General features: G+C 41.4%; 1 protein-coding gene across 6 annotated transcripts in view; it reads right to left on the reverse strand.

The window, feature by feature from the left end:
- Positions 1-19323, reverse strand: part of tnip1 (TNFAIP3 interacting protein 1) — a 48881-nt gene that overhangs the window by 21237 nt on the left and 8321 nt on the right. For 4 of the 6 annotated variants that reach the window (XM_061901932.1, XM_061901934.1, XM_061901933.1 and 1 more), the window contains exons 1-2: positions 4040-4181; positions 134-315 (exon numbers count right to left, since the gene is read on the reverse strand). In XM_061901932.1, coding sequence (XP_061757916.1) covers positions 134-281 — 148 coding nt within the window. In that variant the 5' untranslated portion in view covers positions 282-315; positions 4040-4181. Of the gene's footprint in view, positions 1-133; positions 316-4006; positions 4182-19323 lie in introns of those variants that run through there. The other 2 variants (XM_061901930.1, XM_061901931.1) reach the window with 2 other exon arrangements.

The following is a 19323-nucleotide window of genomic DNA, read 5'->3' on the forward strand; positions in this document are numbered from 1 at the left end:
CTAAATCATCCTTTGTTTTTAAAAAAGACAGATCTAACACATTTTCCTGGCTGTTAGACACTTTTGGAGGCTCTACCATAAACATGTGTCAAACAGTGTGTCCCTGCTGTGAAACCCTTTCCACAGGACTTACCCAGGCTCTTAAGACCCTTCATCCTCTCCCTCAGCATGTTGTTCTCCTCCAGGAGCTGTCGATAGCTGCTTCCTCCTCCAGACTCATCCCTGGTCTTGACGTCACTCCCACCTGGATCATAGATGCGGTACGGACCCTTTCCTTCCATTGTTTTGCTCACTTGCTAAACATGATTTTGTAAGCTGAAAAAGAGCAGAGAAAACCACATTAGGAAATAATCAATGTCTTAATTTTTTACAAACAATGGTACCTGTGAGACAGAAGAACAATAAGTTAAGACTTAAAAAGGGTTTCTTTAAAGTTTGTCTCACTTAGCTCCAATTGAAAACAAAACTAGACTGTGTGTGCACCTTCAAACTTGTAGTTGCACTTTGGTCAAGACGAAATATTATAACAAGTTTTTTAAACACTTTAGTGCAGTCCAGTTTGTAATAACTCTTGTATTTTTGTTAGAAGACCAAATAATATCTCAGTTTAAAAAGGGGCTGTTTGCAATATATTATTTTACCATTAGTGGTTTAACAGAACATATACATTTAAAATGTCTATATTTCAAAAAGCTACCAATTAAATATTAAACAAAACAATTATTGTCAGCCCGAGGAATTTGTCTGCCATTCGGACTTCAGGCCATTTTGTACGCGTGCACATACTCAAAAGCAGCCCAAGACAAGCAACTAGCAGTTTGCAACCGCGTTGCTGTTGTGATAGTCAGCCCAGAAGTCGGTGCGTCGTGAGTTCAAACCCCGTCCGAGTCATACCAAAGACGGGGAGAACATGCAAACTCCACACAGAAAGATACCGGGCCCATGTTTGAACTCATGACCTTCGTATTGTGAGGCACATGCACTGACCCCTGTACCACCATGCTGCCACTTAATAGAAGTAACACTTTCAAATTTCTAACCTATACTTGCTAATGGTTTTCACTCAGCTTTCGGTCAATTACAGTCACATTGGGTAAAAACGTATTCAATGTTTTGGTCCGTTGGTGCAGTCGGCATTGACAATTACCTCCATCATGAGGCAAGTGGGCCGAGGCCCATCTTTCAGGGCACTCGTTTGGTCCTGTGCTTTGGGTTCTGGACTGCGTTCGCACGTCACCAAACGCATCTTACCAGCGGACCAAAGTTAGTTTCAACTAGATAGCAGGTGTGAACCAAGCCTATTAGTTTGTTTTTTTACTGACAATCATGTTTGGTAAGTATGAACCAATAACCATGTTGTCACTGACTTTAACTAGTAATGTTCAAACCCCGTTTCCATATGAGTTGGGAAATTGTGTTGGATGTAAATATAAACGGAATACAATGATTTGCACATCCTTTTCAACCCATATTCAGTTTAATATGCTACAAAGATAACATATTTGATGTTCAAACTGATAAACATTTTTTTTGCAAATAATCAACTTTAAAATTTGATGCCAGCAACACGTGACAAAGAAGTTGGGAAAGGTGGCAATAAATACTAATAAAGTTGAGGAATGCTAATCAAACACTTATATGGTACATCCCACAGGTGTGCAGGCTAATTGGGAACAGGTGGGTGCCATGATTGGATATAAAAGAAGCTTCCATGAAAAGCTAAGTAATTCACAAACAAGGATGGGGTGAGGGTCACCACTTTGTAAGCAAATTGTCGAACAGTTTTAGAACATTTCTCAACGAGCTATTGCAAGGGATTTAGGGATTTTACCATCTACGGTCTGTAAAATCATAAAAAAGTTTAGAGAATCTGGAGAAATCTTTCCACGTAAGCGATGATACTACGGACTTTTGATCCCTCAGGCGGTACTGCATCAAAAACTGACAACAGTGTGTAAAGGATATCACCACAAGGGCTCAGGAACACTTCATAAAACCACTGTTAGTAACTACAGTTGGTCGCTACATCTATAAGTGCAAGTTAAAACTCTACTATGCAAAGCCAAACCCATTTATCAACAATACCCTGAAACGCCGCCGGCTAGGCTGGGCCCGAGCTCACCTAAGATTCACTGATGCAAAGTGGAAAGTTGATCTGTGGTCTGACGAGTCCACATTTCAAATTATATTTAGAAACAGAGGTCGTGGTGTCCTCCAAAACAAAGAGGAAAATAACCATTCGGATTGTTCTAGGCACAAAGTTCAAAAGCCAGCATCTGTGATGGTATGGGGGTGCATTAATGCCCAAGGCATGGGTAACTTACACATCCATAGGGATGGCGTGGCGCAGTGGGAGAGTGGCCGTGCGCAACCCGAGGGTCCCTGGTTTAAACCCCACCTAGTCACGTCCGTTGTGTCCTGAGCAAGACACTTTACCCTTGCTCCTGATGGGTGCAGCTCCCTCCATCAGTGTGTGAATGTGTGTGTGAATGGGTAAATGTGGAAGTATTGTCAACGCGCTTTGAGTACCTTAAAGGTAGAAAAGCGCTATACAAGTACAACAACCCATCTGTGAAGGCACCATCAATGCTGAAAGGTCCATACAGGTTTTGGAGCATCCAAGCAACGTTATCATGGACACCCTGCTTATTTCAGCAAGACAATGCCAAGCCACTTGTTATAACAGCGTGGCTTCCTAGTAAAAGAGTGTGGGTACTTTCCTGGCCCGCCTGCAGTCCAGACCTGTCTCCCATCGAAAATGTGTGGCGCATTATGAAGCGTAAAATACGACAGCGGAGACCCCGGCCTGTTGAACGACTGAAGCTCGCCTGTGTAATCTCTGCGCTGCTGATCCGCCTCCGCTTGGGGTGGTTTCCTGCTGGCTTCACTGTGGACGGGACTCTCTCTGCTATGTTGGATCCACTTTGGACTGGACTCTCACGGTTGTGTTGGATCCACTATGGATTGAACTTTCACAGTATCATGTTAGACCCGCTCGACATCCATTGCTTTCGGTTCCCTCATAGTCATCATTGTCACTGGCGTCCCACTGGGTGTGAGTTCTCCTTGCCCCCCGGTGTGAGTTTTCCTTGCCCACATATGCGGACCTCTCCAAGGTTTCTCATCGTCGTCATTGTCTCCGACGTCCCACTGGGTGTGAGTTTTCCTTGCCCTTATTGTGGTTTGTGCAGCCCTTTGAGACAATAGTGATTTAGGGCTGTATAAATAATCATTGATTGATTGATTGATTGATTGATTGATTGATAAAACAAGAATGGGAAAGAATTACACTTTCAAAGCTTCAACAATTAGTTATTGAGTGTTGTTAAAAGAAAAGGTGATGTAACACAGTGGTGAACATGCCCTTTCCCAACTACTTTGGCACGTTTTGCAGCCATGAAATTCCAAGTTAATTAATATTTGCAAAAAATAAATAAAGTTTATGAGTTTGAACATCAAATATCTTGTCTTAGTAGTGCATTCAATTGAATATGGGTTAAAAAGGATTTGCAAATCATTGTATTCCTTTTATATTTACATATAACACAATTTCCCAACTCATATGGAAACGGGGTTTGTATTGAAGGCACAGCTTGGCTGCTTGTACACACCTTAAAAACACATGATATTATCTGATAATGAAGCCACCCAATTATTTACAGTATGCCATGAAACCACTGCATGAATCTAAGCTTATAACAAAAAGAGGGATCCCTCAATCACGCAAGTGGCACAGAAAATAAACACAAACAGCATTGAAGCGCATAAACGAACACGTATCTATTGTACAAAGTATGATAGCGGCAATGATTGGCTGAAGAAGGCTAATATTAGTGTTCGCTGTTGTCACGCAAATCACTAGCAGCATTCTGTTAGCCGTCGGCAAGCTAACACGGGATAACAATGGGAGACAGGAAGGAGCTCGCTCCTCTCGTTCGAACCTTTCTACCGACACTTTTATCCGAAGCAGTTCGCTCGTCACAAAGCACATATATATAGGACTAACCAAGAAACAAAGTGCAGTTCTCTGACAGAATACCTTTCCGCTAGCAGCGGCCCCTCGCCTGTGTGCCCAGACATCTACTGCGGAAGTGGTCTGCTGCTCTGTGCCGTAACATGGGAAATTCCACCTTGCGACGTTTGATGTAAACAGCAATGATTGACAGTCGGATTGGCCAATCAGCGCCACAGGGGTGGAGCCACTGTGCCTTACGGACGTAATCAAGTCTGTAACTACAAACCCCGATTACGTATGAGTTGGGAAATTGTGTTAGATGTAAATATAAACGGAATACATCCGTCCATTTTCTACCACTTATCTACAATGATTTTCAAATTATTTTCAACCTATATTCAGTTGAATATGCTACAAAGACAACATATTTGATATTCAAACCGATAATCTTTTTTTTTTTTTTTTGCAAATACCGTATTTCCTTGAATTGCCGCCCGGGCGCTAATTAATTTGAAACTTCTTCTCACTCCTGCGCTTGCCAAAGGCATGCGGTAAAAATAAGCATAAGCTAATTATTTTAAAACATCTTCTCACTCCGGCACTTACCAAAGGTATGCAGTAAAAATTTGAGTGTGATGTAAGTTTGGACCTTAAAGGGGAACATTATCACCACACCTAAGTAAGCGTCAAAATATACCTTAATGTTGCAGAAAAAAGACCATGTATTTTTTCTAGGGCTGGGCAACGATTAAAAATTTTAATCGAAGTTAATCGCACTATTTCAATCCAATCCAATCCAATCCAATCCACTTTATTTATATAGCACATTTAAACAACAATAACGTTTCCAAAGTGCTGCACAGCCATGTAAAAACAATTGTAAAAAAAATAAATAAAATAAAATAAAAAAAAGTATATATATATATATATATATATATTATGCTCCACCAATGACTGAATAAAAACAAAAAATAAATAAATATAAAACCAATAAAAACAATATAAAAACAAATATGATTAAAAACTATTTTAAAGGGTAAAATCAATTAAAACAGTAAAATAGAAATCAAAGTGTATAAAAAAACACAGAGGACAACAGAGAACAGAGGACCACACAACTCACGTAGTGTTAAAAGCCAAAGAATAAAAGTGGGTCTTAAGACGAGACTTAAAACACTCCACTGTGGAAGCGGTTTAACCTTTACTAAAAGACGAAGGTGATAAAAACACGATTTTAAAACGCCATTGACTTGTTTGTCTAGTTTAAAATCGCTGTCTATAGTGACGCCAAGGCTGGTGACTTTGGGACGCACGTAATTTTGCAATGGTCCCAAGTCAGTGAGGGCCGGACCAAAAACTAAAATTTCCGTTTTTCCCTCATTCATCATTAAAAAATTCTGGGCTAACCAAGCCTTGACGTCGCATAGACAGTTAAGAAGGGGTGTCAGGGGGCATTAATTTCTCCGATTAATCGCGATTAACTGCATTGTATACGCAAAGCCCAATAATGAATTCAAAAGTAGTGTGTAGTGCACCTTTATTGGAATATTCTCCCACATGAACAAAAGCGCCAAAACATTTGTTGTGCAAACACAATTTAAATCAGTCCTTGTTAAACAGTAGCAGTTAAATAGCATATTTTATGAAAATCAACTCCAAAAATGTAAATACAAACATTTAAGCTTATTGCCACTGCCAGGGTATTTAAGTTATCCTGTTTGTTATGGAAAATAAATATAATCTACATACAAATCTCTGAGCCACAATCATAACATCTGAACAGGCAATTTCTGAGGTAACAGCAGAAACATTTTTTTATCAGGGTCTTATGTTTAAAAAAACTATATTAGAGGTAGTGGGCTGTTTTAGGGAATTTTTGATCAAATTATCCATAGTAGCAATATTAATAATGTTCTGTTTATTCTGCGTAGTGCACTTAAAATTATGACCATATCAAGGAATTGATATGATGGGAATTTTCCGATTGTTTGCTTGGTGCTTTGATAAACTGAACGCATATACATGGTACTATATTGGGATGTTATGAGCCAGAGAAAAAAAAACTACCCTACCCAGCATGCAACAGGAGTGACGAGCATGCGCGGTAGCCCGGTATAGGTTGTGTCGCCATGACGGCATCTTGTATGTTGTGATATGCACGCTCTGAAAGTAAACATTAAGAACTCAGCCAACACTCCTCGTCTGCATTATTCATAAATAGACGGACAACACAAATACTACGCTGCTTCACAAGCCGCTGGATGTAGCCGGCAAAGTATTCCCATGCTAGCTAGCACGCGTCATTCAGTCCAAAACGGCCCGATCTATCCACATTCAGAATTGTCTGGCGGTCGTGAGTGATCCCGGAGTGACCACGCTGTAAGCCAGCCATGAAATTTGCAGAATTGTCCGGTATTTTTGCCAAATGTTCCATCTTTACCAAGACCTCCTCGACGCCGAAGTACATCCGGGAGATGCCATCTTGTTAAGAAAAGGCATTAACAAAATAAAAGCATGTAAACAACATACGCAAATGTGCGAAAAAATAATTGTCGGCGTTCATAGATTGATGAGTTAACGCGTAATTAACGCATTAATTTGCCCACCCCTAATTTTTTCAACCGATTTCCGAACTTTAAATGGGTGAATTTAGGTGAATTAAATTCCTTTCTATTGATCGCTCTCGGAGCGATGACGTCAGAACGTGACGTCACATAGGTAATAAAGCCGCCATTTTCTCAAACACATTACAAACACTGGGTCTCAGCTGTGTTATTTTTCGTTTTTACTGAAACCCACTACTACCGACCACGCAGTCTGATAGTTTATATATCAATGATGAAATATTAACATTGCAACACATACCAATACGGCCGGTTCAGTTTACTAAATTACAATTTTAAATTTCCCGCAGAGTTTTTTGTTGAAAACGTCGCGGAATGATGACGCGTGCGCGTGACGTGACGGACTTTAGAGGATATATTAGCGCAGCACCATTTAAGGCTATAAGTCGTCTCTGTTCATTGCGCAAATAAACAGTATTCTGGACATCTGTGAAAGCCAAGAGAATGAGATCGGCGTGACTCAAAGCTGCAAAATTTGGAACTTGAAGCCATGCTATTTCGACATAAATTGAGACCATACCCAAATAAACTGGGAAAAAAATGTCTTTGGCCAGCTGCACCAAACGCGCAAATTTCCATCGAGTGAGTCACACCTTAATGTCATTCATGATACAACTACAGTGCATACGGTGTCTGGCCAACTGTGTAAAATCGAAACATGAAGTACTTTACAGATACCATGAATGGTATCTGTTCATCCATTCATGGTACCATGAATTGATTTACATGGACCCCGACTTAAACGAATTGAAAAACGTATTTAGGTGCTACCATTTAGTGGTCAATTGTACGGAATATGTACTGTACTGTGCAATCTACTAATAAAAGTCTCAATCAATCAATCACTCAATCAATCAATCAATACTGTAATATGTTTCTTCATGTTTTTCAATCAGTACCAATTAGTGTCCTTTTGCTGTGTTGTGCAATACGAACTCAGACATGTTTTGTGTTGACGTAGAAGCTAATCTAGCTTTTACGGGTAATACCATACCACGCCGATGTGTTGTGTTACTACGCTAGCAAAACCCTTCCTCTGTGTTCGCTCATACAATAACAATGACGCTACAGTTTGATTATTATACAGGTTACGGAACGTAAATGAAGTTTTGTATTTTTCAGAGTTGGTACTTAGTGAAAACATTTTGTGAACTACCATGAATTGGAGCCCAACTTAAAAATGTTGAAAAACTTATTCGGGTGTTACCATGTAGTTGTTAATTGTACGAAATATGTACTGTACTGTGCAATCTACTAATTAAAGTTTCAATCAATCAATTGTGAAGACGTCGAATTGGAAATCTCAGAAATTCTGTTTAATCAAAAATATAATACATAAAGGATTGACATCATTTATAATCGTATATTAGTTATATATTTGAAGTAGGGTTGTAGGGTATACCGGTATTAGTATAGTACTACAACACTAATTAATCATATTCGGTACTATGCCGCCTCTAAAAAGTACGTGTCCGGCCCCACACAATAACAGAGTACTTACAAGCAGACAGTGTGTAGACAGAAAAGGAAGAACGGACGCATTTTGACTTAAAAACTAAAGATAAAGGTGAAGTTATAACACTGAAAATGCCCTCAGGAAGAGGTGCTTTATGACATGGCTAGCTAGCTAGCGGCTAATGTCCATCGGCAGTATGCAGAGTTTTATCCCATCCATCCATCCATCCATTTTCTACCGCTTATTCCCTTTCGGGGTCGCGGGGGGCGCTGGCGCCTATCTCAGCTACAATCGAGCTACTTCTAAATCACTAATCCTCGCCTCCATGGCGACAAATAAAGTACGTTTTTTTACAAGTATCATCACTGCTGGATGATCGATCGCTAAACATGCTTCACTACACACCGTAGCACACCGACGTCACCGCTAATGACGCCGTTCCTGAATGTAAACAAACGCCATTGGTGGATCTATGCTTAACATCCACCGTAATGATACCAAGGACAGGGGTGTAGCTAGTCCATACTACGATGATCACATTAATATTTTTTTAGTACCAAAAAATCTCCTTTCGTTTTTTTTAAAATTCATTTTATCAATCAATCAATCAATCAATCAATCAATCAATCAATGTTTACTTATATAGCCCTAAATCACTAGTGTCTCAAAGGGCTGCACGAACCACTACGACATCCTCGGTAGGCCCACATAAGGGCAAGGAAAACTCACACCCAGTGGGACATCGGTGACAATAATGACCCAGTGGGACGTCGTTGACAATGATGACTATGAGAACCTTGGAGAGGAGGAAAGCAATGGATGTCGAGCGGGTCTAACATGATACTGTGAAAGTTCAATCCATAATGGATCCAACACAGTCGCGAGAGTCCAGTCCAAAGCGGATCCAACACAGCAGCGAGAGTCCCGTTCACAGCAGAGCCAGCAGGAAACCATCCCAAGCGGAGGCGGATCAGCAACGCAGAGATGTCCCCAGCCGATACACAGGCAAGCAGTACATGGCCACCGGATCGGACCGGACCCCCTCCACAAGGGAGAGTGGGACATAGAAGAAAAAGAAAAGAAATGGCAGATCAACTGGTCTAAAAAGGGAGTCTATTTAAAGGCTAGAGTATACAAATTAGTTTTAAGGTGAGACTTAAATGCTTCTACTGAGGTAGCATCTCGAACTGTTACCGGGAGGGCATTCTAGAGTACTGGAGCCCGAACGGAAAACGCTCTATAGCCCGCAGACTTTTTTTGGGCTTTGGGAATCACTAATAAGCCGGAGTCCTTTGAACGCAGATTTCTTGCCGGGACATATGGTGCAATACAATCGGCAAGATAGGATGGAGCTAGACCGTGTAGTATTTTATACGTAAGTAGTAAATTTTATGATGATAAACTCAGGAAATATGTCCCTGGACACACGAGGACTTTGATTATGACCAATGTATGATCCTGTAACCACTTGGTATCGGATCGATACCTAAATTTGTGGTATCATCCAAAACTGATGTGAAGTATCAAACAATAGAAGAATGAGTGAATATTACTTTTTAACAGAAGTGTAGATAGAACATGTTGAAAGAGAAAGTAGATGAATAATTAATTTTCATCTTAAAACTCATTTGTATCCTCTAGCCTTCAAATAGACCCCCTCTTTTACACCAGTTGATCTGCCGTTTCTTTTCTGCTCTGCCCCCCTCTCCCTCGTAGAGGAGGGGCACAGGTTCAGTGGCCCCGGATGAAGCGCTGGCTGTCCAAAGTCGGGACCCGGGGTGGACCGCTCGCCTTTGTATCGGTTCGGGACTTCTCTGCGCTGCTGACCTATCTCCGCTCGGGATGATCTCCTGATGGCCCCACTATGGACTGGACTCTCACCATTATGTTAGATCCACTATGGACTGGACTCTCACAATATTATGCTAGATCCACTCAACGTCCATTGCACCGGTCGCCCAAGGGGGGGGAAGTGGGGTTCCCCACATTTGCGGTCCTCTCCAAGGTTTCTCATTGTCCCATTGGGTTGAGTATTACTTTGCCCTGATGTGGGATCTGAACGGCGGATGTCGTTGTGGCTTGTGCAGCCCTTTGAGACACTTGTGATTTAGGGCTATATAAATAAACATTGATTGATTGATTGATTTTCTACCTGGGGATAGGTTGATTGGCAACACTAAATTGGCCCTAGTGTGTGAATGTGAGTGTGATTGTTGTCTGTCTATCTGTGTTGGCCCTGTGATGAGCTGGCGACTTGTCCAGGGTGTACCCCGCCTTCCACACGATTGTAGCTGAGATAGGCGCCAGCGCCCCCCGCGACCCCGAAAGGGAATAAGCGGTAGAAAATGGATGGATGGATGTCCTTAATAATGTTGACAAAATGATATAATGGAAAATGACACAATATGTTACTGCATATGTCAGCAGACTAATTAGGAGCCTTTGTTTGCTTCCTTACTACTAAAAGACAAGTTGTCCTGTATGTTCACTATTTTATTTAAGGACTAAATTGAAATGAGATATATATGTTAGATTAGATTAGATTAGATAGTACTTTCTTTATTCCGTCAGGAGAGTTCCTTCAGGAAAATTGAAATTTTCAGCACAATCCCATTCAAGATCAGACAAACATTACAGGGAGACAGAACAGGATCGCTGACGGGTCTGCCGGCTTCCAGCGCCCCTTACAAAAAAGATGAGATACAGGTAAACAAGGGGGGGGGGGGGGGAGAGAAAACAAATAGAAGATTAAAATAAAATTAAAAAATCAGTCTTAGCCTGGGCCCTGGAGAGGGGGTGCAGACTGAGGCCAAGGGAAAAAAACAACTCATAGCCATAGAACACATCCCTCTTACATGTGTGTAAGAGGGAAACATCAAACATCAAAGAACACAGAGGACATTAAAGACATTAAAGCAGCAGATCCAACCAGACACTTCTACATACAGCTATGAATAAAAAGTAAAAGAAACATATCCACTGTGTTGGCCTCTGCGGTGTTCCACGCCATCGTCCGCTGGGGTGGAAGGAGCATGGCCAGAGACAGGAGCAGACCCAACAAAGCAACCAAGACAGCCGACTCCACTCTCGGCCAACATCCAGTCCGCATGGATGAGCGAGGATATGTCCAAGGTGACTGAGGTGTCCGACACCTGCTCACCCAGCCAAGACACCACGAAGACTCTCCGTCCCAGCGTTTAATGCGTTTAATGTACCGTAGGATTTTTTCGTTTAAATAAAGCTAATAATGCAATTTTTTGTGGTCCCCTATATTTAATAAATGACCGAAAAGTATTGAAATACATTTAGGTTCCGGCACCGGTACCAAAATATTGCTATGGGGACAACACTAATTTGAAGTTGAATTGCTGACATGAATACTGTGTACTTTTTTCACACTATGTTGGAGAAAAACATGCAACTTTTCTCTGACTACAATTGAACATTCACCTACCATAGGAGCATCTATGTGGGAAATTGTTGCAAGCTTTTGACCCCATCTTAGTCACTGCTCGGTGACATTATTTGTTCCTAGCCTAGTGGCACTCTTCCTTGCCACAGTGAAAACTTGTGGCAGACGTAAACTGGAGCTATAACTGTCCGCCTCCAAACCGATCAGAATATGTCCTCTTGTGCTCATCTAAATAATAAGGCATTCATTTTCATTTACAGGTAATAGCGCTATAAATTTAGGCGACAATAGTACCAGTTGTATTTACGCCAGATGACTGCTGCTGCCTGGGATGAAATCTGCGCGGTTCAAAAACACGTAATTTATTCATCTTTAATGCATGCTGTATGTTCGACAGTTTCAGCACCTTGCTCATATGTTCTCCTCTCGATTGGAATAGCAACTCCGGAATTATTCGAAATAGCGCTTTGATTGATTGATTGATACTTTTATTAGTAGATTGCACAATACAGTACATATTCCGTACAATTGACCACTAAATGGTAACACCCTAATAAGTTTTTCAACTTGTTTAAGTCGGGGTCCACGTTAATCAATTCATGGTACAAATATATACTATCAACATAATACAGTCATCACACAAGTTAATCATCATAGTATGTACATTGAATTATTTACATTATTTACAATCCGGGGGGTGGGATGAGGAGCTTTGGTTGATATCAGAACTTCAGTCATCAACAATTGCATCAACAGAGAAATGTGGACATTGAAACAGTGTAGGTCTTATTTAGTAGGATATGTACAGCCAGCGGAGAACATAGTGAGTTCAGATAGCATAAGAACAAGTATATACATTAGAAGTACATTTGAGTTGTTTATAATCCGGGGAGATGGGATGTGAATGGAGGAGGGTATTAGTAAAGGGTTGAAGTTGCCTGTAGGTGTTGTTTTAGAGCGCTTTTGAAGGAATATAGAGATGCACTTACTTTTATACCTGTTGGGAGTGCATTCCACATTGATGTGGCATAGAAAGAGAATGAGTTAAGACCTTTGTTAGATCGAAATCTGGGTTTAACGTGGTTTGTGGGGCTCCCCCTGGTGTTGTGGTTATGGCGGTCATTTACGTTAAGGAAGTAATTTGACATGTACTTCGGTATCAAGGAGGTGTAGCGGATTTTATAGACTAGGCTCAGTGCAAGTTGTTTGACTCTGTCCTCCACCCTGATCCAGCCAACTTTGGAGAAGTGGGTTGGAGTGAGGTGTGATCTGGGGTGGAGGTCTAAAAGTAACCGGATTATCTTATTCTGGGATGTTTGGAGTCTAGATTTGAGGGTTTTGGAGGTGCTGGGGTACCAGGAGGTGCAAGCGTAATCGAAGAAAGGTTGAATGAGAGTTCCCGCTAGAATCTTCAAGGTGCTTTTGTTGACCAGAGAGGAGATTCTGTAGAGGAATCTCGTTCTTTGGTTGACCTTTTTGATCACCTTGGTTGCCATTTTATCACAGGAAAGATTAGCCTCTAGAATGGAACCTAGGTAGGTGATCTCATCCTTCCTGGTGATAACAATGTCACCCACTTTTATAGTGAAGTCACTGACCTTCTGAAGTTGGATATGGGACCCAAATAGGATGGATTCCGTTGTCAGCGAGCCAGGTGCAAATATTGAGGAGTTCAGCACTGAGGATTTGTTGCAATCTTTTCTTTTAAAATGTTGACAAACTCCGGTGTGCTTCTTTCGCCCGGGCCACGCCATGTTGCCGACTCACGCACGTTGCGTAATGAGGTCATCCTCACCCTAAGGAACCGTTCAGGAAATTGTTTGGAAAAAATTGGCAAGCAATTCCAAGCAACTGATACACTGGGAACTCTCCTGTCCAAAGGCAAAACCCAGTAACTCAATGTTGGTCAAAACTGAGCTGTTAATAATTTTGGAGTTCCTAGGTGATATGCTTTACATTAGTGTATGCGATGTTGTAATTTGTTCCGTAAGTAAGCTGTCACGCGCATGGCAGGACCTAGCAACTACCACATAACCGCGTAGATACAACAGAAAAACCTAGTATCTCAAGGGACCAATCGGAGCTTCTTTGTCAGTCGCCTTATTGTCTTTAACGAGACATTTGCACGAATGGGGGCCGCCGGTCAACCTGATTATGTGATATTATGGCACGAGGGGATATTTGGAAGATTGGCCCAGGACCTTGCAAGCACCTTCATTAAATGTATTGTTCTTGATTCTTCCCCTTGCATACTCTTTTGGGCAGATAACTGTGGAGGTCAAAATAAAAACTGGACGCTGTACACGGCTCTTGCCCGATGTGCAAACGCAGAATGGGGCCCACCCGAGATTGTGATAAAATATCTGGAGAAAGGGCACACGTTCATGAGAGCAGATTCAATCCATGGCAAGAAAATGAAAGCTCAAGAAAACATTTATACGTTTGATGACTTTGTAGATCTTTGTAAGACTGCATCAAGATAGATTGGTTTTCTTTTGTTTTCTCAAAATCAGCTAGAAGTGAGTTACTAGGTTTTGCCTTTGGACGGGAGAACTTGTTCTGAACAAGTGCCGGTCTTCGATTCCCAGCCCTAACTGGACATGCAGACGCCAATACAACTACAAGGCGAGCAATATCAAGTGTTCCCTCGATTATCACGGGGTTTACCCCCGAGTGGTAGGTGGATTTCCGCAAAGTAGGGACGTCTCCGGGTTGGGGAGGAGACCCTGCCCCAAGTGGAGGAGTTCAAGTACCTAGGAGTCTTGTTCACGAGTGGGGGAAGAGTGGATCGTGAGATCGACAGGCGGATCGGTGCGGCGTCTTCAGTAATGCGGACGTTGTACCGATCCGTTGTGGTGAAGAAGGAGCTGAGCCGGAAGGCAAAGCTCTCAATTTACCGGTCGATCTACGTTCCCATCCTCACCTATGGTCATGAGCTTTGGGTCATGACCAAAAGGATAAGATCACGGGTACAAGCGGCCGAAATGAGTTTCTTCCGCCGTGTGGCGGGGCTCTCCCTTAGAGATAGGGTGAGAAGCTCTGTCATCCGGGAGGAACTCAAAGTAAAGCCGCTGCTACTTCACATCGAGAGGAGCCAGATGAGGTGGTTCGGGCATCTGGTCAGGATGCCACCCGAACGCCTCCCTAGGGAGGTGTTTAGGGCACGTCCAACCGGTAGGAGGCCACGGGGAAGACCCAGGACACGCTGAGAAGACTATGTCTCCCGGCTGGCCTGGGAACGCCTCGGGATCCCCCGGGAAGAGCTGGACGAAGTGGCTGGGGAGAGGGAAGTCTGGGCTTCCCTGCTTAGGCTGTTGCCCCCGCGACCCGACCTCGGATAAGCGGAAGAAGATGGATGGATGGATGGAAGGGACGCTATTCATTTTATGATTTATACGATTAAAAAAGGGATATTCGACTAAAATGAGTTGGGGGCCACATTTCCAGAAAGCTAGACTGGACTTCTCCTTTCACTATTATTCTTATTTTGTATATTCCGGAGAACCAGCGTCTACATCAGTGGTTCTAAACCTTTTTTCAGTGATGTACCCCCTGTGAACATTTTTTTAATTCAAGTACCCCCTAATCAGAGCAAAGCATTTTTGGTTGAAAAAAAGAGATAAAGAAGTAAAATACAGCACTATGTCATCAGTTTCGGATTTATTAAATTGTAAAACAGTGCAAAATATTGCTCATTTGTAGTTGTCTTTCTTGAACTATTTGGAAAAAAAGATATAAAAATAACAAAAAACTTGTTGAAAAATAAACAAGTGATTCAATTATAAATAAAGATTTCTAAACATAGAAGTAATCATCAACTTAAAGTGCCCTCTTTGGGGATTGTAATAGAGATCCATCTGGATTCATCAACTTAATTCTAAACATTTCTTCACAAAAAAAGAAATATTTAACATCAATATTTATGGAACATGTCCACAAAAAATCTAGCTGTCAACACTGAATATTGCACTGTTGCATTTCTTTTCACAGTTTATGAACTTACATTCATAATTTTTTGAAGTATTGTTCAATAAATATATTTATAAAGGATTTTCGAATTGTTGCTATTTTTAGAATATTTTTTAAAAATCTCACATACCCCTTGGCATACCTTCAAGTACCCCCAGGGGTACGCATACCCCCAATTGAGAACCACTGGTCTTGTGTTTTAAAGAATTTGTTTTGAACTGAACTCCACCACCAGTTGAAAAAGCCAAATGATAAAAAGGGGAGGGAAAATGGAACCTTGAGGAACACTACTAGAAGTTAAACGTACGCCTCAGTTATGTTGTTTGGACCACAAAATGTATGCTAATATACAAACGTCTGTACTTACAATGCTCCAAGTTCCTCTATACAACAGAAAGACGGGTGTTTACAGACTTTGCTGCAAATATCATTTTTTCCCCAAGTTTCGAACTGAACTCTTGGGCCAGAATGGTGTTAAATAGATTTAAAGTCTTTATACAAAGCTTACACACACACACTTATAAACACATCCCTTGCTCTCAATGCACTCCGCCCCTACACTCTAAAACCTATGCATAATGTTACATGAAAACTTAAATGTTTTTTTAAAATGTCAATGTAGTCAATTGTACCTTAAAAATCAATCAATCAATGTTTATTTATATAGCCCCAAATCACAAATGTCTCAAAGGACTGCACAAATCATTACGACTACAACTTCCTCGGAAGAACCCACAAAAGGGCAAGGAAAACTCACACCCAGTGGGCAGAGAGAATTCACATCCAGTGGGACGCCAGTGACAATGCTGACTATGAGAAACCTTGGAGAGGACCTCAGATGTGGGCAACCCCCCCTCTCTAGGGGACTGAAAGCAATGGATGTCGAGCGGGTCTAACATGATACTGTGAAAGTTCAATCCATAGTGGCTCCAACACAGCCGCGAGAGTTCAGTTCAAGCGGATCCAAGACAGCAGCGAGAGTCCCGTCCACAGGAAACCATCTCAAGCGGAGGCGGATCAGCAGCGTAGAGATGTCCCCAACCGATACAGGCGAGCGGTCCATCCTGGGTCCCGACGAGCGGTCCCTCCTGGGTCTCGACTCTGGACAGCCAGTACTTCATCGATGGTCATCGGACCGGACCCCCTCCACAAGGGAGGGGGGGACATAGGAGAAAGAAAAGAAGCGGCAGATCAACTGGTCTAAAAAGGAGGTCTATTTAAAGGCTAGAGTATACGGATGAGTTTTAAGGTGAGACTTAAATGCTTCTACTGAGGTAGCCTCTCGAACTGTTACCGGAAGGGCATTCCAGAGTACTGGAGCCCGAACGGAAAACGCTCTATAGCCCGCAGACTTTTTTGGGGCTCTAGGAATCACTAATAAGCCGGAGTCTTTTGAACGCAGATTTCTTACCGGGACATACGGTACAATACAATCGTCAAAATAGGCTGGAGCTAGACCGAGGCTGCAGTAAGTGAACACTGTACAGCCAACTCAATTATAACTGTAGCTTAGACATTATGATGTTCCAAAACCTGGGCTTGACAACTTTTCTTCTAACTATTTGAATCTTTGTTAAATACCCCTGATTTATACCATCAAATTGGGGTGTTTTGTTACTTTTTAGATGTTATTCGCTATTTTTCACAGGGATGGAGGGGGGATTTTGGAGCATAACCCCTTTACATAGCGGTGTTCTAAACTGAAAATCTAGTGAAGTGAAGTGAATTATATTTATATAGCGCTTTTCTCTAGTGACTCAAAGCGCTTTACATAGTGAAACCAAATATCTAAGTTACATTCAAACCAGTGTGGGCGGCACTGGGAGCAGGTGGGTAAAGTGCCTTGCCCAAGGACACAACGGCAGTGACTAGAATGGCGGGAGCGGGAATCGAACCTGCAACCCTCAAGTTACTGGCACGGCCACTCTACCAACCGAGCTATGCCGCCCCAAAATCTACTCCAATGTGATTTTTCAGCGCTGTCTATCATGTGATTGTGACCGTTTATCTTTCCATGCAACAGTGACAACACATCAGATCATATCCCTGTCTCGTTCAGATGTCGACATTTTCATTCCACTGGCACTTCAGACTACCACATCACAGAATACAATTGGAACGACGGATTCTAAAGGTGTTTCCCACAAGCTAATTGCAACCATTGTGATCATAGAACATGTCGAAATAGTTGACGAGTGAATAATTCATAACTGCATTTCCACACGTTGACGATAATTCCAGACGTCATTGAATTATATTGGCAGGTAGGCAAAATTGGGAAAAAACCCAGATTTCCCCATTGCATTCATTCTAAATTAAAGACAAATTATTATGAGCATTATAGGTGACCTTTGGGTTTGGTAATGCTTAATGATTGTTGCTATTTAACACAGAATCCTTCAAAAATGCAATAAAATGTTTCCTTAAACAACCACTTGTCCACAAAGCTTTAGGATATGGGACTCATCACTTATTATTTAACTATACTGGACTTGATCTTAAGGCCTAATGCACACAGGCAGAGACAGAAATATGAATATTTAAATACAATCCCAATAGCAGTCGAAAAGTATCTCCAGGCAACACCTCCAGGCAACTTCAACACTTTACTAATACCCTCCTCCATTCACATCCCATCTCCCAGGATTATAAACAACTCAAATGTACTTCTAATGTATATACTTGTTCTTATGCTATCTGAACTCACTATGTTCTCTGCTGGCTGTACATATCCTACTAAATAAGACCTACACTGTTTCAATGTCCACATTTCTCTGTTGATGCAATTGTTGATGACTGAAGTTCTGATATCAACCAAAGTTCCTCATCCCACCCCCCGGATTGTAAATAATGTAAATAATTCAACGTACATACTATGATGATTAACTTGTGTGATGACTGTATTATGTTGATAGTATATATTTGTACAATGAATTGATTAACGTGGACCCCGACTTAAACAAGTTGAAAAACTTATTGGGGTGTTACCATTTAGTGGTCAATTGTACGGAATATGTACTGTACTGTGCAAACTACTAATAAAAGTATCAATCAATCAATCAATCAAAGAGTTAACATTGACATTAAAACCCATTATTCTAGATTAAGGCTCTGCGATACGGCCTTTTTTTAATATCTCGATATTTTTAGGCCATATCGCGATATACGATATATATTACGATATTTTGCCTTGGCCTTGAATGAACACTTGATACATATAATCACAGCAGTATGATGATTATATGTGTGTACATTAAAACATTTTTATTCATACTGCATTCATATATGCTACTTTTAAACTTTCATGCAGAGAGGGAAATAACAACTAAGTCAATTGAACAAAAGTGTATTTATTAAAGTTATTAAGCCGTGGCACAAATATTCAAGTCATTTCCAAAACAGAAAGTGCAAGACTGTCAGAGACATTTTAAGTGTCAAATAAAAATGAGCTGCATAATAGGAAATCGAATAGTATTCATCCTTCACTATGTGGTAGGTTACTACGGACGTTATTAAATTCTCTTCATTCTCTAGCGAGTGACTTTTCAAATGATGCTACATATTAGCAGTAATGCTACTTTTTATAGCAACGCTTTTGCCCCACACTTGACAAATTACGGTTGTCTGGTCGACATATTCCCACTTCAATCAATCAATCAATGTTTACTTATATAGCCCTAAATCACTAGTGTCTCAAAGGGCTGCACGAACCACTACGACATCCTCGGTAGGCCCACATAAGGGCAAGGAAAACTCACACCCAGTGGAACGTCGGTGACAATGATGACTATGAGAACCTTGGAGAGGAGGAAAGCAATGGATGTCGAGCGGGTCTAACATAATACTGTGAAAGTTCAATCCATAATGGATCCAACACAGTCGCGAGAGTCCAGTCCAAAGCGGATCC

The sequence above is a fragment of the Nerophis ophidion genome, linkage group LG05 (genome assembly GCF_033978795.1).
Source record: "Nerophis ophidion isolate RoL-2023_Sa linkage group LG05, RoL_Noph_v1.0, whole genome shotgun sequence".
Classification (NCBI taxonomy): domain Eukaryota; kingdom Metazoa; phylum Chordata; class Actinopteri; order Syngnathiformes; family Syngnathidae; genus Nerophis; species Nerophis ophidion.